This window comes from Marmota monax, unplaced genomic scaffold (genome assembly GCF_021218885.2).
Source record: "Marmota monax isolate L192 unplaced genomic scaffold, Marmota_monax_Labrador192_F-V1.1 WCK01_AAM20220418_F8-fsc00231, whole genome shotgun sequence".
NCBI lineage: Eukaryota > Metazoa > Chordata > Mammalia > Rodentia > Sciuridae > Marmota > Marmota monax.
In genome coordinates, this window is record NW_026693458.1 from 1,285,192 (window position 1) to 1,311,088 (window position 25,897).

Here is a 25,897-nt window from a genome sequence, read left to right on the forward strand (position 1 = left end):
TTTTTTTTTTCCTTAAGTTTTTTTTGTATTTGTAGATGGACAGAATGCCTTTATTTTATTTGTTTGTTTTTAATGTGGTGTTAAGGATAGAATCCAGTGACTTACATGTGCTAGGCAAGCACTCTGCCACTGAGCTCTAGCCCCAGGAAGCTCCAGCCTCCTTCCCAGGCTTCTTATACAAAGAAGGAAACATGCTTACAGGAAGTTAGTGACTTGCCTGTGATTTCTTGGATAAAAATAGTAACATGTTGCCAGTCCATTTCCAAAACAGAAATGAAAAAATATGAAAAAGAAAAAATCAGTTTCTATATAACCTTGCAGAAACATACTTTTGTTGTAGATGCAGAATGCTACCAATATTATCCAGCAGACTGCATTCTGGCTGTCTTAATCAGAGTCATGTGAAACATGAAGTATTGACCATTATGAACTTTTGAGAGAAAATTCTGATTATGTTGAATTGTCTAGTTATTACTGTGAACATGTATTTGTTTATATATTTTCTGTCCTTGTTCTGCACATTGCTTTCTCCTTCAGATAATCAATAACCATGTACATGCATGCATGCATACACCCCTTACACATGTTAACATGTATGTATGTGCACATGGGCCTAACACAACTGCTGTGTGTCCTAGGGAATTCCATCACCTCCATCCCGGATGAAGCATTTAATGGATTACCGAATTTGGAAAGGCTTGATCTAAGCAAAAATAATATAACCTCTTCAGGAATAGGCCCAAAAGCATTCAAGGTAATCACATGCTCCAATTTGTGAATAACAATCTATGTGGACTTGCACTGGCTGTTGGTGGAGTGGGTAAGGGAGAAAAAGCAAAGTTTTAATTGGTAGTTTTCTTCTACATTAAAAAAAGTTTCCTGGGCTAGGGTTGTGGCTCAGTAGTAGAGCATTTGCCTAGCACAAGTGAGGCACTGAGTTCAATCCTCAACACCACATAAAAATAATTAAAATAAAGGCATTGTGTCCATCTGCAACTAAAGTATTTAAAAAAATTATTTTTTAAAAAATTTCCTCTCTGATGTCCCTAAATCGCATTTAAGTTTCTCTTGAATACAGTTTGTTGGTTTATATATTCATAGTCTTACCCTAAGAACACCAGCAATAACATCAGTGACATAACTAATATTTTGAATTTATGAACTAGTTTCTCCCCAAATAGCTGGAAACATGTTGAAATCTGATCCCTTAGTATATAAAGTATTGTCTAGGAACAAATGAGTGCTCATCTGGAAACTCTATTAACATTTTCAGGTCAGCAAGCTATTGCTTTCTTATTTTTGTGCGTGGGCAAAATCTGATGGAGGATACTTTGGCAGAGTGGGTTCTGGAAAAATAAATGGGTTTAGAACAAATTAGCATGGGATAGGTTGGAAAAGAGGAGGGAAAAAGAAATGATAGGAAATAGTACAGCAAATATTTAAACGGAACAGATTTGAGTAAATTTTTTTTTAAAAAAGGAGAAGATCAAGGAATTTCAGGAAAACAAAAAATAGAAGCAAGAGAGGAAAAGGATTTTGTGTATAAATAAAAACTAATTCTCTTTCCTCTGTCTCTCTCTCCCCTTCACTCATTTTCTTCATACCCCCTGCCCTGTGATGCTGGGGTTTGAACCCAGGGCCTTACACATACTAGGCAAGCACTCTATCATTGAGCTGTGTCCCCCCTGCCCCACACATTTCCTATACTTGATCAAGAGATTTCTTGATCAAAGCAAGATTTCTTGCTTTGAGATTTTCTGTGCTGTTCCAAAACTGCTGCAATTTGAGTATGATCAATGGAGAAGAGAATTATTCCATGTGGCTTCACTAAAATTTACCCAATTTCAGTACTCTGCTTTTGGAGGTTGCAGGCGAGGTTTGTCCAAGAGGTACGCAACTACAAATGTGGAAACATGCTTTTTCAGAGGTCAGTTGTTTGGGTACCATACATGAATAGCTTGTGACATTTGTTGTGCTTTGTTTTGAAAACTTTTCACAGTAATTAGTGCTATTTTATGACCCCTTTTCTAACATAAATATTACCAGAGTTTGGAAACTGAATTTTATAAATATGTTAAAAAGATAAGAATCACTGTCCTGTTAGTATCCACAAAAGATTCACAGTATTGTATGACTTACAAAAAAATTTCTGTCTCTTGCTGTGAAGGTGAACACCTCAGACCTCAACAAAATACAACTGACCCTTTAGATATAGTAGCTTTCTAAAGCTGTAATATGTGTGAGTAGAATACGAGTCATCAAATGCAGCCTGCTGCAAATGCTTGATAATCAATGCTGTTACTTGGCAGGGGAATGGGGTGTGGCCTGGACATCACTGCTTAAGCCTAAGGAAGTGCAGAATTGTAAAACTTAGTCCCTACTTTAAAATAAAGATACAGTAATGTATCTCACCATTATGTGAGATACATTACTGTATAAATTTGACGAGATAAAATGGTAATTTTGAGATCTGCTTTTGTAGCTTTTGAAGAAGTTAACACGTCTGAATATGGATGGAAATAATTTGGTACGAATTCCTTCAGAACTACCATCTACATTAGAAGAACTTAAAATCAATGAGAACAATCTTCAGGCTATTGATGAAGAAAGTTTATCAGGTATTTAACATTTTTTTTTTTTTACGTTTCCTTAAAACCTTTCTTCCACTGTTGTATAGAAATCTGATTTATAGTATTGTCAAGTATATAACTAGAAAAAAAATTAGGTCACTTTATCATTTCAGTTGACCATCAGTGGCCACCACTTTTGATTGGTAAAACTTAGCCTTTTTATTTTTAAAATATTTTTAGTTGTATATGGACACAATACCGTTTACTTATTTTTATTTATTTATATAGTGCTAAGGATGAAACCTAGTGCCTCACACATGTGAGACAAATGGTCTACCACTGAGCAACAACTCCAGCCTCTGGTAAACTTAATCTTAAAGTATACTTTAACTGTCTGTTGTCTTAAATAAGTAAATAAATAAAAGTAGCCAGACACAGTGGCACATGGAGGTAATCCTAGTGACTCGGGAGGCTTAGGCATGAGGATCACAAGGTTGAGGCCAGTCTTAGCAATTTAGTGACACTGTCTGGGGGGAAATAAAAGGAAGCGAGCTGGAGCTCGGTGTACAGAGCCCCAGCTTAGATCCCCTGTACCAAAAAGAAAAAAAAAATTCTCTCATTGATCCCAGGTTCTCATCATTCATAATACAGTAACTCTCTGACAAATCCCTACTATCTGAAGGGCTGCACTAATACCTCCCACAATACTGCATATTTTGGTTCTCTGTTTGGTGTTGAAACCGGAGTCCAATCACACAAGAATTATGTATGAAGCAGGAGTAAGTGGACATAGTATGAGGCTGAAGTGCTGCTGGAATGAAGGCAGTGCACCTCCCGCAGCAACCCTGGCTTTGTTTCTGAGGGTGCGTGGGCCAGTACTAGGGTCTTGCCATGTCCTCACTCCATGGTATGTGGAACCAGGCTGCACAGAGGCCCAGCTTTCTGATGGATGGACTTTGGTGAGGTGCATTTGAACCAGCTGTGATGCTCTGCTGCTTTTTCTGGACTTGGTGAGGTAGCCAAAGTTGGCACAATGGGGCTGTACAGAAGAGGCTTGGTTATACTCTACTTTTCACATACTCTGACACCTTTGGTTAGACGGCATGCTTCCTTAAGACAAAGACTGCTTAAGTTTTCTTTCAGTTTCCCATTTAGCCTAACTCCTGAAGTACTCAACACTTGCTGCTAACTTAATTTAAAACATATTTAAATGTAAATGTTGATAAGTCAAGCATTTAAAGGAATAATACCATCCTTCTATTTCCTTCAGCTCCCCCAAAATTTTATAGAAACAAAACACTTCTGGTGATGAGAAAACTAATCATAAGACTTGCCAAATCTGAGGATAATGAAGTTATGGAAATGCTCAATTTCCAGATGGATTTCAGGGTACACATGAAAAACATTAATAAGCACAAATTTTGATGGGCTTTGTCATAAGGAGAAGACATTGGAAAATTTAATTTCTAACTGCTTCGTTAGACTGAAGGGAACATGAAATTTAGACCAAGAATACTGACAGGCTACTTAGGAACGCCACGTGGGTTCACATTTCTAGCATTACTGTCACACGACAAGATAAAACATAAGTCCTTATTTTGAAGGCACTCTCCTATATCCCTGGAACTTCTTCTCAGTGAACTTTTCTCCCTCGCACACTAAAGCTTCTATATTCCCAGTGTTGATGTGTTGATGTGTAGTCCAGGGAGAACTGGCTGCCTACCCTATCTCATACTTGAAGCATGGACATGGCATTGATCCCACACAGGTGGCAAGAAAGGAAGCTTTCTGCATTGCTCTTGCCCAGAAAACCTTCTTGTACTTCCTGGGTGGGCTGTATCTTTAACCTACTGTGGTGCTGGATCCATGGATCCAGGTCCTCCCTTGCCCCTGTGAGGCCTGCTGCTCTGGACGGTAGGGCGGGCTGACAATGGGCAGGTGGGCCCAAGCACAGCTCTACCCAGTTCCAAGATGCAGCTGCCTGTGTGAGGGCCCCTTGCTTGGCCTGAGGTGGCTCTTGCTCTCCCAGCATCCCTCTCTGGCATCTTCCCACTTATGGCAGATTATAGTTCCAGAGAAGTGGGGAGGAGAGCAGTCCAGGAATAGAAGACAGCACATAAAAGACATGAAGAGACAGGCTGATTCTAGGTGCTATGACAACTGAGGCAGGCATATGATAAGGGTGCAGGGCAGGTGAACACACGAGGATGAATGTGCCTACCACGTGAGGTGTGGGGAGATCACCGCAGATGTGTGCACACACTGAGGAGAAAGAGAAGGTCAACAATTGAGGGAGAACAATGAAAGGAAGAGGAGGGGCAATGGGAAACTGGGCATGCTTCAGAAACATTCCTGTCTTGACTAGCAACCAGAACGAACAAAGCACCATCACTCAGGTTTCCTGTAGGCCACCATTAACACTGACATGTCACCTTGTCCACAACAGGTCATGGCACCTCACCCAAAACAAAGGTCTTCTTACCTCTGCCTAGTTCCTGCTCACAAATCCCTTTTCAACATCAACCAGAAACGTCCTCTAACTCCATCTTGTTGCTATACACACACACAGTGTTGTGCATTTGCCTGTTTCTCTCAGGAGGTCACGCATGACTGTCAGTCCCCTTGTTACCTACTTTTTAATGGAAAACTTTCACCGTTTAAAATATCTCACCTATGTACAAGAGAAATGTTGGCTTATTGGTACCTTTAGTTTTGGAAATAGGAAAATATGAGGAAATATATCCTCTTATTGCAGATTCTTGGCTTCAACTGATCTTGAGCTCCACCACCAGTTTACCACGTGGCTTTTGCCATGCCACCCAGGCCTTTCTCCTGAGCCTAGAGAACGGGAGCCAGACTTGCACCTAGAGAACAAAGGCCTGTTCCAGAGTACTTCTCCCAGAGGACCAACTTTACCCCATTGCCCATAGCCCATTGCAGGGTGAAGCCCCCAGCCCCAGCTCACCACTGGGCCCTTCGCCTGAGCGTGTTTCAGTGTACAAGCTTCTCCCACTTTTATCTAAATCTTTTTAACCCCAAATCTTACCACTTCCATCCCACTCGAATCTGTACTTCTTTCTCTTCCAGCATTCACTGTCCCTACTCTTGCTGCTGCCTAAATGTAGGAATGGATTGCACAGGACATTTGGTGCAAGACCCATGACAGGAGTTTAACAGGAAAACATCCCTATTCTGGGAATCTTGACCATGCCCTGAATCTCTGACTCAGATTCCTCTGGGTATGTCACTGTTGAGTGGTGTGATCCAGTGCCACATGTCCAATTGACCTGGATGGTACCACTCCTGAGGCCACTAGAAACAGTGTAGAAAAGACTTGTTTGTATAAAGGCCTTTCTTGGTAGCTCAATCTGGATGCGTGGAGAATTCTTTCATCATCTTTCTTTCAAAACTTCCATTTGGCTGCACTCTGCGCCAATAAGTGAATAACTACGATGGGAATTTACTGCTCTGCTTTATTTCTAACTCCCTTGCTCAGAGATTTTGAGGGTTTTCCAGGGAAAGAAGGTTGCTTTCTTTTTCCTGGAAAAAGGAATCCTTCATCAACCCTTTACTATCATGCTGCCAATTCATACCTACATGTCTCTGCAAATGCTTCCAATGATCTTACATGACTTTCTACTCCTTGCCCACCTGAATTTCAAATTCCTGCTTGATCAGTGCAGCCTCTGTAGACAACTCTGACTCTCTCCCTGCCTTCTTCCTCCTCCTACCCCCTTTTGCTTCTGTTCCTTATACATATTTGTAATGTATAGCACTAGAGTCATTTCTTTTCTGGACCATGCCTTTTGCCCTGCTTGAATGGTGCATTTGAGATATGTGAAGTACTTTGGAAAGGCGGGGCGGGGGGCAAAGATAAAGAAACTACACACTCTGAATAAACTAAATTTTTCACATGCATGGTATAATACTGGTATTTCTTTTTCCTTTTTTTGGGGGGTGGTGGTGGTGGTGGTGTTAGAGATGGAACCCAGGGCCTTATGCAGGCTAGACAAGCAACTCTCCTGAGCTTATAATTCTAGACCAAACTGCATAGTTTAAAAAATTATTGAAATATCCTGATAACTTTATTTTTTTGTAGACTTAAATCAACTGGTCACCTTAGAATTGGAAGGAAACAATCTCAGTGAAATCAATGTCAATCCTTTAGCTTTTAAATCTTTGAAGAGCCTATCTTATCTGCGTCTGGGAAAAAATAAATTTAGAATTATACCACAGGGTCTTCCTGCTTCTATTGAGGTACCACTATTCTTCTTCTAATGTTTTAAATGTATTATACTTTAAATACAATATACAACAAAACAAACAATAAATCTTAAAAGACTATGGTGATATCCATTAAACTCAGTAGAGTTTTGGTGCTGTATACAGAATTCACTATAACCTGAGCTTCTATGTCCTGAAAAAAGTGAAAAATGATGCTGCTGACAGCTCTTGGAGGGAATGAGGAAGGGGAACTGAGAATATGAATAGAAACCCCAACTTCCAAAAGGTACTCTGAGTCCCAAAACAGCTTAAACTATCCCAAACAAGAACCATGAATTTCAACACAGATGAAGCTCAAAACTCATAGACCTCCTGTCTCCACTCACAAGCAGCAGATAGAATCACAGATACTCAGACTGAATAGCAACCGCAAAGGCTTTGATCATTCCAGCAACTCTATAGCTTAAAATTTTTGATGGATCCCTATCAAAACAGTCTTGTGACCATCTCCAGTCCCAGAGCCCCATCCTCATTTCACCCTTGCAGCACCTCCCCAGCAGTTTCCAGAGGTGCAGTTTCCTTGCTGCTGGTGTTGTGTGTGTGTGTGTGTGGGTGGGGGGGGGCGGCTTAGGTCATCTATGGCCAGTTAGTGTCAACACTCCTCATTTCTTAGATTAGGAACACTGGGACCCAGAGTGTCTGTAAACACTGACAGACCCAGCCAGAAGTCAGGTTTCTTATCTGAGCTTCGTTTCTACCACACTGTATGATCATTCCATCAGAACCCAGGATAGAGCTCACCCTGGCAGTGGCTCTAGTGAGCCAGAAAAAGGTCATCTATTGTCACTTCATGGCTACCTCCTTCCCTCTTTCTCATATTTCCAAACTAAGAGATGTTTGGAAATTAGTAGTTACGTAACACTGGAATTTACCGACACTTGGCTTTACATCAGAATTACCTGGGTTCTTAAGATGTATAGATTCTTGGACCTATTTCAGACATTCTAAGTCAGATCCTTTACAGAACAGGGTAGAAATTTAGATTTTTTTTCTTTGAAAGGACTACTGGGGATTGAATCCAGGGTCTTGCACTTGCTAAGCAAGTACTCTACCTCTGAACTACACCCTGGCACTTTTAAAAATTTTGAGACAGGGTCTCATTAAGTTGCCAAGGCTGGACTCAAACTTGGGACCCTCCAACTTCAGCCTCCCAAATTAATTGAGATTATAAGCAGGTGCCAATACACCCTGATAATTTTCTTAAGTATCAAAATTTTATATAGATAATCCATGCAATTGGTAAAACACATACAACTTGGATGATATGTAAGAACAATGTGCCCATTCCCATACCTGATCTCATTCTGGCTTCTCTCTCCAAAGAGACCTACCTGGGAGCGCTGGGCATGCAAGCATACAAGTGCAAAGCAAACACCATAAACCCTTCCTAAGTCACTGCTGCATGCCAGCCTCCCCCAATTCCACCCCTGAAGTGTGTCTCACATCATTCTTTCCTATAGCTGTAGTTGTCAGCACAGGAATGGGTATGCCACGACTTAGTTCCTGACTGAGGTATATTTAACTTTTTTAAAACATTTTTTTAGTTGTAGATAGACACAATATATTTATTTATTTATTTTTATGTGGTGCTGAGGACCAAACCAGTGCCTCAAATATGCAAGGCAAGTGCTCTACCACTGAACTACAACCTCAACCATGAATTGTAAACTTTAAAAAACTCATGAGGTGATCCTAATGTACAGACAAGTTTGGGGACCAATGATCTAGTTCACTCTTAATACATATGAAGGTAAAAGTGAAAAGCTGCAAGTTACTTTAATAATACCTGAATTAAATGACAACGGAAAAGTTATCATGATGAAAAGTTACAATGAATACGTAATGCCAATTCTTCTGAATTCTGTTGAAAACAAGAATTTTACAATTCATATCCTTTAGCTAAAAACTCCTTCAATGCCAACTAATTTATCTTGAAGACAGCTAGCTATTAAAAATTTACTAATTGGGGTCTGAGGATATGCACAAGGCCATGGGTTCAATTCCCAGCACCACACACACACATACACACACAAAAAAAAAAAAAGAAAGAAAGAAAGAAAGAAAAAAAATTTACAAAGTGTTCTAGCAAACTCTATCAAACTAATAGTTCTAACAAACTCTAGCAAACTTGGCTGGTTCTAAATTAAGGCTCTTAACTAATTAAAATTAACTTTTAATTAAATTAAATTCAAATAAGTCTAAAAACATGAGCCTAAAAAAATTAATTACCACATGGGGTCGTGGGAAGCTGTTCTGGAGGACGAGCCCCTCTTGGGCACCAGCTCTGGACCTTGGGCAAGCATTGCTGTCTCTCTAGGCTCAAGTTCCTAACTAGTGAGTGGAGATAAATAATTTCACCTACTTTCTGGAGCTTTGAAGTACAAATAAGATATTGTGAATCAGTTTTATAAATTAGAAAGTTTTATATAAGAATGTGGCATGCTATATTTTATAACATAGTATGGCTAAAAAATTAAATGAAATTCATTTAATTCCATAATCAGGATAGACAGTACTTTTTATTTTACTAGTTATAAAATAGGACAACTTATAAGTATGAACTCACTTGAAAGAGCAATAAAACTCTTTAGATAACACTAAATAAGAAATCTTCATTAGAATTTTAGTCTCTGAAAGTGAGAATATTTATCAACTAACACAAATGAAAGAAAAATAAGTCTTTTCTCTTAATTATAGGAATTATACTTGGAAAATAACCAAATTGAAGAGATAACTGAAATTTGTTTTAATCAAACCAGAAAGATTAATGTGATTGTACTACGTTATAATAACATAGAAGAAAACAGGATTGCTCCTTTAGCCTGGATCAATCAAGAGTAAGTATATTCTACCTCTTCACTTTCTTAGTGAGCTCTCACCCTACCCCAGGTTTGATTACTCTGTAGAGTTGTTCATGACATGACTAGTATTAGGATCACTACTGCCTACTGGACACCCTATTGCATGCCAAATGCTGAGCTGCTAGCACACAAATGCCACCCTAGCTCTGCCTTCTACACAGGTTGCCAGGAGGTCCTCCTGTACCTCACTGCCTTCTTTTATCCAAACTTTCTCTTTCTTTGGCCTAACAATGGAAGCAGAGAGTAGAATCCATCTTCCTGAACAGGAATCAGCAGGCTCACTGCAGCCCTCAGTGAAGTAAGTAGGAGGCAGCTGGGGTGAGCCTTGGCAGCATGTCACAGATGATCTGGACAGGCTGGGTATGTCCTGGAACAATGTACCACAAGTAGCACAGCCTCTGAAACAAAGGTTGTTCAGAGGTGGAATGGAAAGAAATGAAAAGAGGCCTTTGCTGGTAATTGGAGGGTACCTGACGCCCCTGTGTGTAGAGGAGTCTTCCTTAAGTGAAAAGAGATGGGCAGAAACCCCAAAAGACTCAGGTGAGGCTCCTGGTACAAGCCAGGAATTCAGCATATTCCCCAGGTGCTCTAACGAGTAACAACTTCTAGATTCCTCAGTCTTATCCCAAGTTCTAGGTGTGGCACATCATCAAATCAAATGTGAAATGAAAATGTGGGGAGAAATACAAAATAAGTAAAAAACAAACAAAAAACCCAAGCAAAAAACTTTCTTGCCCAGGGCTCCTGGATTTCATCTCTCTCTTTTTTTTCTAATTAATTTCTTTTTTTAATATTTATTTTTTAGTTATAGGTGGATACAATATCTTTATTTTATTTTTATGTGGCGCTGAGGATCAAACCCAGTGCATGTGAGGCAAGTGCACTTCCTCTGAGCCAAAATCCCAGCCCTGGATTTCATTTCTGATTCAACAGTTCAACCTTAGAAATATTTCAGGGACATCTTTGGGCCTCCCCATTAACCCAAAGATGTAAATTTCTGGTATGCCCTAGGGAGGCAAATCTATAGCTAGAAGGCAGTGTGGGTGATGGGAAGAAGATGAGCCTTGCAAACAGACGGACCCATACCAGCACACAGTTACGCTTATGTTTAGGATCATCACTGCAGACTGGTGCTTATAAGAAAACAGCTAGCATCACATTTGGCCCTATCAAAATTCAGAGTTGCTAGTTGCTACTCTGACATTTCCTACCCTGTTCACTTTTTCTTTGCCACAGGAACCTAGAATCCATCGACCTGTCCTACAACAAGCTCTACCACGTGCCTTCCTACCTGCCCAAGTCTCTGCTGCACCTCGTGCTCATAGGGAACCATATTGAACGGATACCTGGCTATGTGTTTGGTCACATGGAACCAGGCCTGGAATACTTGTACCTGTCATTTAACAGACTCACTGATGATGGTTTGGACCGAGTCTCATTCTATGGGGCATATCATTCTCTGAGAGAGTTATTTCTGGATCACAATGACTTAAAATCTATACCACCTGGGGTGCAAGAGATGAAAGCACTACATTTTCTGAGACTGAACAACAATAAGATTCGGTAAATTTTGGCCTTTTCAAGTATCAATTAAAATTGTGGTTGACAAAATATTTATATCATTAAACAGCCATGACATGAACTTTGGGATTTACCTAAAAAAAGAAAAAAAGGGGTGGATGGGATGGATTAAATGGGGTTGGGTTAAAAAAAAATTGGCAATGCTAATAACTCTTGAAGCAAGGTGATAGGTACATAAGAATTCATTATGTTTTTTCTTTTTTCCACGTTTGCAAATTTTTATAGTATTACTGAATATTATTACACAATACTTTAGAACATTGAGGACAGGTTCAAATAAGGTTGTGAAGTAATAAACAGACTATGCTACTACATATGAAATTTGAAAGAAACTTATCTGCACAGCAAAAACAAATATATGCTAAAATTAAAATACATTCTATCTAGATTTTTCTGAAGGCAAAAAGTTTTTTTCTGAAGGAAAAATTCTGAATGAATTTACTGAGACTCAACTTTGTTCGCTTTTAGGGATATATATATATATATTTTTTTTTTTGCATATTTTAAGAAATTACCTGTCCCTAGATAGCACAACTAAGTTAAGAATTAAGCTGGACATTTTGTGAATGTGATCTTTACCATTGGCAATGAGGAAGAGGGAAACCTAAGCTCTCTCAGAATTATGCCCCTTTCCCCTTCCCTATTTCTAAAATTCCAAACTAAATGCCTAAAAAACAAAGTAAAAGAAAGGTTTAAGAATTTTTAGAAGTACGGGAGGAAGTGGCGAGTGAGGAAGGCTTTGTTAAAATTCAGCTTCAAACTTTGGGGGCCAAATAACTTTAGAGGTTATGCATCAGGAGACATAATGTATTTGTCTCACTGTTAGTGATTCTAAAATTTATCAGGGGATTTATGTGGTCACAGCCTGGGGACTCTTAGCACAAACTTTCCTCTCATCATTGAACCAATGGTTTCATTCAGAGAAGGTTATTGCTTGAATCTATTATTTCATTAGAGGTAATGAAACTATGAATTTCTATTTTTACCATTCTTTCCATGCTTATTAGCTGGAATCCCTCTCTAAAGAAATTTTGCTCATCAACTAGGACTGTTTTGCTACTCTGAAAGGATGGACAAACACTCAATTCTTTCCTTTACAATGCCAGTCAGAATAAGTTAATGCCTATGGTATTCTACTTTAATATTTTGTTTTGGGATGCCCTCTTTCCCTGGAGAATGAACACATGCATGAAGTCCATATGGTAAGCCAGAGACTGGAGAAGGGCCAGACTTTTTTTTTTAGTTGTTGACGGACCTTTATTTATTTATTTATATGTGGTGCTGAGAATGGAACCCAGTGCCTCACACATGCAAGGCAAGCACTGTGCCACTGAGCCACAACCCCAGCCCAGTCTAGGAATTTTTAAAACCCAATATATGGGAATTAATGCCCTTCAAAAGAGCTGCATTAATTCCTGGCAAGGGCAATGCTCCCAATGATCCTACCAGCTTCTCAAATTGCTACCCAGAAGACCAATCCTCCAGGAAATGATTCCTTGGGGGGACAAAGCACTTCAAATCTTAACACAGTGCTTCTGGTTTTCAAATCACAGATAGGAAGATTTCCCCCACTTGCAGGGTGTTATCATGCTGCATTCAAATGTATTTATAGTTTCATTTTTCACATTTCAATCTTTAACATACTTGGAATATATTCTGGTTTATGATATGAGAAAAGGATCCAACTTTATTTTAAGAACAAAAGCATTTTTTTAAACAAATGTAAAATTTCAACTCCTAAATCATGAAGGCAGATTATTACTTGGACCATTTATGATTTGCACATCTATTTTTCCTTAGGAATATTCTTCCGGAACAACTTTGCAACGTTGAAGAGGACAGTGACTCAACTCTGGAACATCTTCATCTTGAAAATAACTATATTAAAGTTAGAGAAATATCACCCTATGCATTTTCATGCATAAGATCATATTCAAGTGTTGTTCTCAAACCACAAAACATTAAGTAATTCCAAGATTTCTTGTGACATTTATAAATTTTACTCATGTATTTGTTGTAGTAGCATTTGTCATTAATAAGAAATATAATCCTCATGTTATACTCAATATCATTATGCTGTCAATTGATTTGCCAATCCACAGATGAACAACCAAATATACATAATGCAAAGGGTGTAGTCTTCCAGCTTTAAGGAAGGTGAAAACACCTCAGTTTCCCACCTCTAGAAAAAAGCCACATCGCTAAAATATAACGTTATATATGCCTAGCTAGACCAGGAGAGTCTGGAACAAATAAGGATCCAACAATGGTTGATCTAACTCCTGCTGTTAGCTGAGAACTCCTCAAGTCCCTTTAAAAATTATGCATGTTATGATTTAAGACAAAGAAACACACTCCCAGGAAAAAAAGAAAAAACAGAATTTATGAATTATTATTCTGTTAAAATAATGATTTGTTAATTTCTGTAAGATCCCATGCTATAATTACTGGTAAAAATATATCTCACTATTGGGTTAGCTTTAGTTCTTCTATTAATTATATGTGTGAATTTAAAACACTATTGTAATGGTAACTTCTCGGTTTAGATAACTGCACGGTGGTTATGTACATAGTTAGCATTAAGGAAAGATAGTTGAAGGGTACATATGAACTCTATACTATCTCTGAAAGTTTTGTAAGTCTAAATTTATTTTTTAAAGATAAAAAAATAGTACTTTCAGATCATCTTCATTATTCTTCATTCAAGATCAAAAGATTATGGAAAGCAGTAGAGTTTGTTAAAAATATAAATTATTTTTGACTACACTCTTATTAAATGTAAATCTAATACATGTACTTTCTTTTTTAAAATATTTATTCTTAAGCTTTAGGTGGATACAATATCTTTATTTTACATTTATGTTGTGCTGAGGATCGAACTCGGTGCCTTGTGCATGCTAGGCGAGTGCTCTATCACTGAGCCACAACCCCAACCCACATGTACTTTCGAAAACCTTTGCTCCACTATCAAAGTTAGCACCTATGACTTTTGCTCTAATCTACTGAAATGTATTCAGTTCAACTAAACCCAACTTAAGTAGTGTTTTCATTTACCATACCTACCCAAACCACATATTAAAGTTTTCATTCCACAATGACCTTTTATCTTTGCATTGCTAAAATAACACAGAGAGTTTACCCTAGGTCTTCTCAAAGGAGTCACCATGACTCGGTGGCCTTGGCTGGCTCCTTGTAAATTTCTCTAAAGGGTTTTGGCTGAAAAAGAGCCACTTAGAAGGTGCACACCCATCTATTAAAAAGGGCAGCGGCGTTCTCCCTGATGTGTGCATTTCCACATTTTCAAAAGCCATTTCCTCTACCCTGAATCAGCTATGATTAGCAAAGACCTGAATGACGGTCCACCCCAGACGTACATCCCCACTGAGACTAGTTGCAGTGCATGAGAAGAACTGGGATTGCCCAGCACTCATCAGGCACTCTGAAGACCTGGAAGTGACAAAGAAGGCCTTTCTGGATACAGATTCTGTCTTCCACACTCAGCTCCCATAGCAGCCCAAGGTATGTACCTAAGTGCGACCGACTGGCAGAACAGGCCCAGGGGTCCGCGGACGTGGTAGACACGTCACACCAATTGGAGGAGGGGCAGAGCAGAGCCGCTGCCTGCGCCTGCAAAGTAGGCAGACCTGCGACCGACTGGCAGAACAGGCCCAGCGTTCCCTCAGCGTGGTAGACAGATCACCCCAATTGGAGGAGGGGCACAGTCACCGCCTGCCGGTGCAAGGGAGACTTTTCAACTATACAAGAGCAATATAAATATATAGGGGGAAAATTTTAAAAACACAACAGTTTCACCAAGCAGAAAGAAACGCGAGCAGTATGAAAAGACGAGGAAAGAAAGGACCACAAGCAATGCAGGTCAACTCAACTTTAGAAGAGGTAACAGCTGCAGCAGATGGAATGTCAGATAAAGAATTTAGGATATACATGCTTCAGATGATCTGGAGTCTCAAGGAAGACATTAGACAGCAAAATCAGACAATGAAAGATCACTTTGACAATGAATTACATAAACAAATCCAAGAAGCAAAAGATCAACTATACAGGGAGATAGAGGTTATAAAAAACAAACAAAAAGAAATCCTAGAAATGCAGGAAGCAATAAACCAACTTAAAACTCAATTGAGAATACTACCAGCAGAGTAGAACACTTAGAAGACAGAACATCAGACAATGAAGACAAAGTATTTCAACTTGAAAAGAACATAGACAGCTCAGCAAGACTGTTAAGAAACCAAGAGCAGAATACCCAAGAAATATGGGATAACATAAAGAGACCAAACTTAAGAGTCATTGGGATACAGGAAGGTATAGAGGACCAAACCAAAGGAATGAGCAATCTATTCAATGAAATAATACGAGAAAACTTCCCAGACTTGAAGAATGAGACAGAATCCCAAATCCTAGAAGCCTACAGGACGCCGAATGTGCAAAATCATAAGAGATCCACACCTAGACACATTATAATGAAGATGCCCAACATACAGAATAAGGAGAGAATTTTAAAAGCTACAAGAGAAAGGAAGCAGATTACATTTAGGGGTAAACCAATCAGGATAACAGCTGATCTTTCAACACAGACTCTGAAAGCTAGAAGATCCTGGAATAACATATTTCAAACACTGAAAGAAAATGGGCTCCAACCAAGAATTGTGTATCCAGCGAAATTAAGCTTCAGGATGGAAGATGAAATTAAAACCTTCCACGATAAACAAAAGTTAAAAGAACTTGCAGCTAGAAAACCATCTCTTCAAAACATCCTCGGCAAAACATTACAGGAAGAGGAAATGGAAAATAACAATGAAAACCAACAGTGGGAGGTAGGACAGTAAAGGGGGGAAAAATAATCAAAGAGGAAAACAAACCATGTTTAGTAACATACATAAACAAATATGGCTGGAACAACAACCCATATCTCAATAATAACCCTAAAGGTTAATGGCTTAAACTCACCAATTAAGAGACACAGGCTAGTAGAATGGATCACAAAACAAGACCCAACAATATGCTCCCTACAGGAGACACATTTGATAGGAAAAGACATACATAGACTGAAGGTGAAAGGTTGGGAAAAATCATATCACTCATATGGGCTTCGGAAACAAGCAGAAGTGTCCATACTCATATCAAATAAAATAGATTTCAAGCCAAAGTTAATCAAAAGGGATAAAGAGGGACACTACATACTGCTCAAGGGAACCATACACCAACAAGACATAACAATCATAAATATATATGCCCCACACAATGGTGCAGCTATGTTCATCAAACAAACTCTTCTCAAGTTCAAGAGTCTAATAGACCACCATACAATAATCATGGGAGACTTCAACACACCTCTCTCACCACTGGACAGATCTTCCAAACAAAAGTTGAATAAGGAAACTATAGAACTCAATAACACAATTAATAACCTAGACTTAATTGACATATATAGAATATACCACCCAACATCAAGCAGTTACACTTTTTTCTCAGCAGCACATGGATCCTTCTTAAAAATAGATCATATATTATGTCACAGGGCAACTCTTAGACAATATAAAGGAGTAGAGATAATACCATGCATCTTATCTGATCATAATGGAATGAAACTGAAAATCAAAGATAAAAGAAGGAAGGAAAAATCATGCATCACTTGGAGAATGAACAATAGGTTACTGAATGATCAATGGGTTATAGAAGACATCAAGGAGGAAATTAAAAAATTCTTAGAGATAAATGAAAACACAGACACAACATATCGGAATCTATGGGACACACTGAAAGCAGTTCTAAGAGGAAAATTCATTGCTTGGAGTTCATTCCTTAAAAAAAGGAAAAACCAACAAATAAATGATCTCATATTTCATCTCAAAATCCTAGAAAAAGAAGAGCAAAACAACAGCAAAAGAAGTAGAAGGCAAGAAATAATTAAAATCAGAGCTGAAATTAATGAAATCGAAACAAAAGAAACAATTGAAAAAATTGACAAAACTAAAAGTTGGTTCTTTGAAAAAATAAATAAAATCGACAGACCCTTAGCCATGCTAACGAAGAGAAGAAGAGAGAGAACTCAAATTACTAGCATACGGCATGAAAAAGGCAATATCACAACAGACACTTCAGAAATACAGAAGATAATCAGAAATTATTTTGAATCCTTACACTCCAATAAAATAGAAGATAGTGAAGGCATCGATAAATTTCTTAAGTCATATGATCTGCCCAGATTGAGTCAGGAGGATATAGACAACCTAAACAGACCAATATCAATTGAGGAAATAGAAGAAACCATCAAAAGACTACCAACTAAGAAAAGCCCAGGACCGGATGGGTATACAGCAGAGTTTTACAAAACCTTTAAAGAGGAACTAATACCAATACTTTTCAAGCTATTTCAGGAAATAGAAAAAGAGGGAGAACTTCCAAATTCATTCTACGAGGCCAACATCACCCTGATTCCTAAACCAGACAAAGACACTTCAAAGAAAGAAAACTACAGACCAATATCTCTAATGAACCTAGATGCAAAAATCCTCAATAAAATTCTGGCGAATCGGATACAAAAACATATCAAAAAAATTGTGCACCATGATCAAGTAGGATTCATCCCTGGGACGCAAGGCTGGTTCAATACACGGAAATCAATAAATGTTATTCACCACATCAATAGACTTAAAAATAAGAACCATATGATCATCTCGATAGATGCGGAAAAAGCATTCGACAAAGTACAGCATCCCTTTATGTTCAAAACTCTAGAAAAACTAGGGATAACAGGAACATACCTCAATATTGTAAAAGCAATCTATGCTAAGCCTCAGGCTAGCATCATTCTGAATGGAGAAAAATTGAAGGCATTCCCTCTAAAATCTGGAACAAGACAGGGATGCCCTCTCTCACCACTTCTGTTCAACATAGTTCTCGAAACACTGGCCAGAGCAATTAGACAGACGAAAGAAATTAAAGGCATAAAAATAGGAAAAGAAGAACTTAAATTATCACTATTTGCAGGTGACATGATTCTATACCTAGCAGACCCAAAAGGGTCTACAAAGAAACTATTAGAGCTAATAAATGAATTCAGCAAAGTGGCAGGATATCAAATCAACACGCATAAATCAAAGGCATTCCTGTATATCAGCGACAAATCCTCTGAAATGGAAATGAGGACAACCACTCCATTCACAATATCCTCAAAAAACATAAAATACTTGGGAATCAACCTAACAAAAGAGGTGAAAGACTTATACAATGAAAACTACAGAACCCTAAAGAGAGAAATAGAAGAAGATCTTAGAAGATGGAAAAACATACCCTGTTCATGGATAGGCAGAACTAACATCATCAAAATGGCGATATTACCAAAAGTTCTCTATAGGTTTAATGCAATGCCAATCAAAATCCCAACGGCATTTCTTATAGAAATTGATAAAGCAATTATGAAATTCATATTGAAAAATAAAAGACCCAGAATAGCAAAAACAATGCTAAGCAGGAAGTGTGAATCAGGCGGTATAGCGATACCAGACCTCAAACTATACTACAGAGCAATAGTAACAAAAACAGCATGGTACTGGTACCAAAACAGGAGGGTGGACCAATGGTACAGAATAGAGGACACAGAAACCAATCCACAAAACTACAACTATCTTATATTTGATAAAGGGGCTAAAACCATGCAATGGAGGAAGGATAGCATCTTCAACAAATGGTGCTGGGAAAACTGGAAATCCATATGCAACAAAATGAAACTGAATCCCTTTCTCTCGCCATGCACAAAAGTTAACTCAAAATGGATCAAGGAGCTTGATATCAAATCAGAGATATGGCATCTGATACAAGAAAAAGTTGGCTACGATCTACATACTGTGGGGTCGGGCTCCAAATTCCTCAATAGGACACCCATAGCACAAGAGTTAATAACTAGAATCAACAAATGGGACTTACTCAAACTAAAAAGTTTTTTCTCAGCAAAAGAAACAATAAGAGAGGTAAATAGGGAGCCTACACCCTGGGAACAAATCTTTACTCCTCACACTTCAGATAGAGCCCTAATATCCAGAGTATACAAAGAACTCAAAAAATTAAACAATAAGAAAACAAATAACCCAATCAACAAATGGGCCAAGGACCTGAACAGACACTTCTCAGAGGAGGACATACAATCAATCAACAAGTATATGAAAAAATGCTCACCATCTCTAGCAGTCAGAGAAATGCAAATCAAAACCACCCTAAGATACCATCTCATGCCAGTAAGATTGGTGGCCATTAAGAAGTCAAACAACAAAAAGTGCTGGCGAGGATGTGGGGAAAAGGGTACACTTGTACATTGCTGGTGGGACTGCAAATTGGTGCGGCCAATTTGGAAAGCAGTATGGAGATTTCTTGGAAAGCTGGGAATGGAACCACCATTTGACCCAGCTATTCCCCTTCTAGGTCTATTCCCTAAAGACCTAAAAAGAGCATGCTACAGGGACACTGCTACATCGATGTTCATAGCAGTTCAATTCACAATAGCAAGACTGTGGAACCAACCTAGATGCCCTTCAATAGACGAATGGATAAAAAAAATGTGGCATTTATACACAATGGAGTATTACTCTGCATTAAAAAATGACAAAATCATAGAATTTGCAGGGAAATGGATGGCATTAGAGCAGATTATGCTAAGTGAAGCTAGCCAATCCCTAAAAATCAAATGCCAAATGTCTTCTTTGATATAAGGAGAGTAACTAAGAATAGAGTAGGGACGAAGAGCATGAGAAGAAGATTAACATTAAACAGGGATGAGAGGTGGGAGGGAAAGGGAGAGAGAAGGGAAATTGCATGGAAATGGAAGGAGACCCTCAGGGTTATACAAAATTACATACAAGAGGAAGTGAGGGGAAAGGGAAAAATAATACAAGGGGGAGAAATGAATGACAGTAGAGGGGGTAGAGAGAGAAGAGGGGAGGGGAGGGGAGAGGAGGGGGGATAGTAGAGGATAGGAAAGGCAGCAGAATACAACAGACACTAGTATGGCAATATATAAATCAATGGATGTAAAACTGATGTGATTCTGCAATCTGTATAAGGGGTAAAAAATGGGAGTTCATAACCCACTTGAATCAAAGTGTGAAATATGATATATCAAGAACTATGTAATGTTTTGAACAACCAACAATAAAAATTTTAAAAAAAGAAAAAAAATAACACAGAAACTATGTTAACTTCACTTCTATTGTTACTCTCTCAGTGTTGTGTCTTGAAGCCAGACACCAGACTCAAAACTTAAATTTTAGACTTGGCCCACCTTGAGCAGCTTCCTCTAATTTTTAAGATTTCAGTTATTTAATCTCTTTCTTCCTCTCTTTGTTATTTAATCTCTCTCTCTCTCTTTTTGTTAGTTTGAGGGACTGAACTCAGAGTTGCTTTACCACTGAGCTACATCCCAGCCCACTTTATTTTTCATATTTTAAGACAAGATCTAAGTTGCCCAGGCTGGCCTTGAACTTGCAAAACCTCCTGCCTTTGCCTCCCAAGTAGCTGGGATCATAAACATGTAACACTGCACTGGTTTAATCTTTTAATAGTTTTCCCATCACCCCCAGGAACCTCCATCATGACTTCACAGGGCTATTATGAGAACCAGAGAAAAATGTAAAGCATTTTGGAAAACTGACTGTAGTTATTATCATCAATATTTCATGCAGTAACCAGCATATTCAACCAGTTTGGCAATTTCATGGTTAACTTTTCTTTCAATTTTTTATTTATTTATTTTTTTAATCATACATGACAGTAGAATGCATTTTGATATATAATAAATACATGGAATGTACATACATCAATCATATTGTCTATTCTATTCTGCTGCCCTTCCTATCCTCCCTACTCCTCCCTCATGGTTAACTTTCAAGGCATGAAGGTTTGATTTCCTCCATCTGAGCTAATGTTATTTCTAAACTTTTGTTTCTAAACATCTTTCTTTGATATCTAGGATTCTGAGATTTCAACATGAATAGAATAATATATGAATATAATTATTAGGCTCAAGGGTAAAAGACTAACTGCAGGTGTTTGAGAACAGAAATAGAATCTTCTGAAACAAAAAGGTTGGATTCATAATCAGTTTAGGAATGTAGGAGCATCACTAATTTAAACTGGCTGAGCATAATTTAAGATAGAAGATAAGCTTACGTATCCATTCAATAAGAATATTTGTGCAATATTTTCTGCTTGACTATAAACACATTGACATAAGTGGCTGAAGGACATCTAAGCCATAAAAGGGCCTCAAACTGAATAAGGTAAGTCAACTGAGTTGACACAGATTACCAGCCATTCCTCCATTCATTTCTTATTTTGACCTCATTCAGCAGCATTTCAGATGCTGTTCTCTAGAGCGTGACAGAACAAAGTTCTCTCCTCTCTGCTAGGGCAATAAGCAAGAAATCAAGAAAGCAGGAAAATGCTGAGTCAGTCATTCAGGAGGCAATGCATATAGGACACTAGGCTAGGCCTCCTCTGCCTGGGCCTGGAGATTCCCAGTGAGGATGTGGCCACATCCAATGGCCTACAGAGACAACAGGCAAGGCTGATATCTGAGGAGCAGGCACATTGTAGCCTGTTTTGCACATCTCTTCCCAGCTTACAAAGGTAACAGAATTCCTAGTAAGAGCCTAAAATTAGAATACCTGATTGGAACTTTGCTCTTCAGTTGGAAGATTCATTTTTTTCAACTGTTTTTATAGTTTTAAAAACATATCCAACATGGAACTTGTTCAGTCTTGAAATTTCATCATGTTCTGAATGGAATGTTTTAAGTCCAATAAAAAACAGTGATAAATGTTCTTATAGCAAACATTCTCCATGATATAAGATGATAACAAACAGATGTTTGATTTGGCTTCATAAATGTACTGTAACTACTAATACATATGTACACCAAGGAAGTCCTGGCCTAGCCATGGTCTAAAAATATAATCTTCATATATATATATACACATACATACACAAAGGATGCTAACTGTATTTTTAAAAATTAATTTGAGGTACTGGGGATTGAACTTGGGGCACTCGACCACTAAGCCACATCCCCAGCCCTATTTTTGTATTTTACTTAGAGACAGGATCTCACTGAGTTGCTTAGCGTCTTGCTTTTGCTGAGGCTGGCTTTGATCAAACTTGCAATCCTCCTGCCTCAGCTGCCCAAGTTGCTGGGATTACAGGTGTGCGCCAGTCCAGCTGTATTTTAAATTTTGAGGTGTGACTCATTATATATATGAATACTTTTGAAAGCAATAAGGTGTGCTATAGTACAGGACATATATAGCCAGGTATCATGAAGAAATAATTATATCGGGAACCAGGAAGCCCATGTATATTCTTCAGTGACAAATTATGCAGTCATTTTACCACTCTGGGATTCATTTGATTCAATTATAAAAATAACATATTTGGAACAGATCAGTGTTTAGCACACTTGGGGCTTTGTGTTTCTGACAAGGAAGTAAGTACATGTCTTCCAGTTCAGGCAGTTTTGTTCTCATCAGAAAGGGTGCGCTCCCCCTCACCCTTTTTTTCTTCTTAAAAAATCAACAGACTAGGTACTATCTAAATGACATACCAGCTTTTACAATCTATGAAGAGCATATAGCCATCTTCCTTCCCCTTTCCCCAGCTCTACCTACACTCCCAGACAACCAGACTGGAGAGCCCTGGTCTTAGGCAGGGGCTGCCTGTTGTTCCTTTGGAACTTGAACAAGCACAGGGGAGCAGAGTTAGCCCTGAGCAGCTTGTTGCCCATAAGTCCTGAGTGCTCCTTTTGAAGGGAGAGGCACAATGCCACAGAGCTCACAGACCTACTGTGAAGCAGACAGGTGACAACATTGGACTCAGAATGTACAGGTAACAAAAGACAGTGACAGGGGAGTATGTGATCAAATCTGGACTCGACCTTCATTTTCTGACTCTGAAGCATGCTCCTTTCCTATTGGACCATGCTGTCTCCCTGAGTGACTCCCTGAGTCACTCCCTGAGTGACTACCAACACAGAGGTGAAAGATAGTCAAAACCACCTCTCCTTGGGTTGGTATTGTCAGATGGCACCATATACATCTTAGAGGTCTTTCTCATTAAATCAGAGTTAATTACTAGTTAAGATCAGTGCTTTTATTAAGTTGGGGGAAAATGCCCACAATATTATAGAACTGAAAAATCGCATGAGCACAGCATGGGTACCTCCACCTATTATCAGGGCAGCAAAATTATGCCCATTCACACATAGTTATTCCAGTAACTCCCTCCAACCCCCAGTGCTGGGATCAAACCCAGGGCCTTGTGTATGCCAGGCAAGCACTGTACCACTGAGCTATATCCTGGGCTCCACTCCAGTAACTTTTTAATAATATGTTCTGTAAACCTTTGAATCCATTTGCAGTGTTAATAAATATGACAATACTTGTTTTAAGATTACTTTAGATTTGGTAAGTATATGAAAATTTAAGCCACAAAATTTAAGAACATGGCTAAAGAAAAAAAAATTTACTGGCAGCACACTCTGTAAGCACAGTGCTATAGGCAAAAATGTTTTCACTAAATTGAGAAACTTAGGGATAAGAAAGGATGCCTGTGATATAACATGGTATATAATTAACACTAACTCCTACAATATACACATGCAGTTCAGAGAAGAAAAGTTCAACAGGTCTGAGCTGGGTCTGGAGACAGGAGATGTATCAATAGAGGGCAGGGGATGAAGGAGCATAACTCAAGCATGTCTTAGATCTGGGCTCACTGATCAACAGGAAGCTGTCCTCACTGCAGCAGGAATGAGTAGCAAGGGGAGGTCTACCAAGTCCAGGCAGAAGTGTAGCATGCCACCAAAACACCCTGAAGGGGGAAGGCTCCTATGAAAGCAGCCGTGTAAGAAAGGGAAAAAGATAACCAATCACGGCAAAAATCCAGAACACACAGCAACTTGGGAGGCTGAGGCAGAGGAATCACAGGTTGAAGGTCAGTTTCAGCAACTTAGTGAGACCCTGTCTCAAAATAGCTCAGTGTAAAGTGCCCCAGAGTTCTGTCCCCAATACAAAAAGAAAAAAAAAAAAAAAAAAAAAAGCCAGAAACAGAGTGAGTGGGAACCTACACAGCACAGATGCAAGAAGGACTCCAAAAGGAATTCAAACAAGTAGCTGTCTGAACAAATAAGGGGACACACAGAGAAGTTACCAGAGAGGACAGCTGAACCAAGTCTTATGCTACTGTTGGGAAATTGTGAAAAAGAGCCATTTGTAAGAAAACAGCGACTGAAGCTGGAGCGTCATGGTGGGGTTTACACCAGAGGATGGGGAGGATGGTAATGACAGGAAGGCACAGGATGTAGCCCAAAGCCAGGTTAGGACACATGCCTGGAGGGGTCTGGGAACAAAAGGGCAGGTGACACTCATTTGGGGTGGGGGGAAGCAAACTTCACGGCAGTCTTCATGATTTAAGCCTCTGATCTCCCAGATTCCCTACCAGGCTCCCTTCCTACTGGACAATGGAAGAGTTGTGCCTAAAGTCCAGCTCCTCAGAAAGTTTCCACAAGCACTTGCCCATCAGTCCTCAGTGCTCCACCACCTGGGACAGATCTGTGCATATTAATTAGGTCTGTATTGATTACCTAGTAGTACTAGTTAGATATTGATTATTTCTTTGTATATGTGGGTGTTGTAAAGTAGCTGCTTCTCCAAAAAGATCATAAAACTTAGGAGAAAAGAGAAAAGTGATTTCTTGGACCCTTGTATTCTTTGCTAAAATGGCTGTTGGGTCAAGAGTTCCATCTCCCTGTTCCCCAGGGTAAACTGGATCAACTCATGAGTTGTCCAAAGTTGATATTAACAGTAATCCTAAACAAAACAGAAATAAATTTGCAAACCTTCAGGATTTTCAAAGGAAAAATGAGAAACTAAATTGAAAAATATTTATACAGGGCCATAAAATTAATTATGAATAATTTCTCCTATTCATATTTCTTGAAATGGACATGAGAAAGCAGAGTGTACTTTTTTGTATTCTGGGGATGAACCCAGAGGTACTTTACACTGATCCACATGCCCAGTCCTTTTTATTTTTTAAGACAGGGTCTTGCTAAGTTGCTGAGGGTCTCACTAAGTTGCTAATGTTGGCCTCAAACTTGCAATCCTCTTGCCTCAGTCTACTATGTCTCTGAGATTACAGGCGTGTGACACCACGCCCAGACAGATTATAGTTTTTGAACAATTAACTCATGCTTCGACAACTGGTAATACTTAGTAATCGATCTGGCTGTTGTGCATAATAGCAACATTGACTATGTCCTTCCAAAGCCATCATTTAAACATACCATGAATTACTATGTTCCCGAGACGCTGACATAATAGAATACTCAAATTCTGCTGTTTAAGTGAAACCTCAAGAGTGGGATAAAACCTATAAGATATCAATTCCATCTCTCTCTCTTAATTAGAGAAAGAGAAGAAACTTTCCTCATAGAAGTATTTACAAACTCACAGATGACTGAACCAAGATCCTTGATCTACCTAAAATTAAAAAATATTACAAATACCAACCCCAGAAGTTTCTGTCCAGCTC

The 25,897-nt window shown here is 38.8% G+C and overlaps 2 protein-coding genes across 7 annotated transcripts in view; one reads left to right on the top strand and one right to left on the bottom strand.

Annotated features, from left to right (window-relative positions):
- The window catches only part of Ecm2 (extracellular matrix protein 2), a 32,918-nt gene extending 19,556 nt beyond the window's left edge, over positions 1–13,362 (top strand). For all 6 annotated transcript variants that reach the window (XM_046457737.2, XM_046457742.2, XM_046457740.2 and 3 more), the window contains 6 exons: positions 639–754; positions 2,483–2,618; positions 6,670–6,827; positions 9,552–9,691; positions 10,952–11,278; positions 13,097–13,362. In XM_046457737.2, the coding sequence (XP_046313693.1) occupies positions 639–754; positions 2,483–2,618; positions 6,670–6,827; positions 9,552–9,691; positions 10,952–11,278; positions 13,097–13,265 (1,046 nt within the window). In that variant the 3' untranslated portion in view covers positions 13,266–13,362. The remainder of the gene's footprint in view (positions 1–638; positions 755–2,482; positions 2,619–6,669; positions 6,828–9,551; positions 9,692–10,951; positions 11,279–13,096) is intronic.
- The window catches only part of Cenpp (centromere protein P), a 235,634-nt gene that overhangs the window by 74,385 nt on the left and 135,352 nt on the right, over positions 1–25,897 (bottom strand). The window lies entirely within an intron of this gene.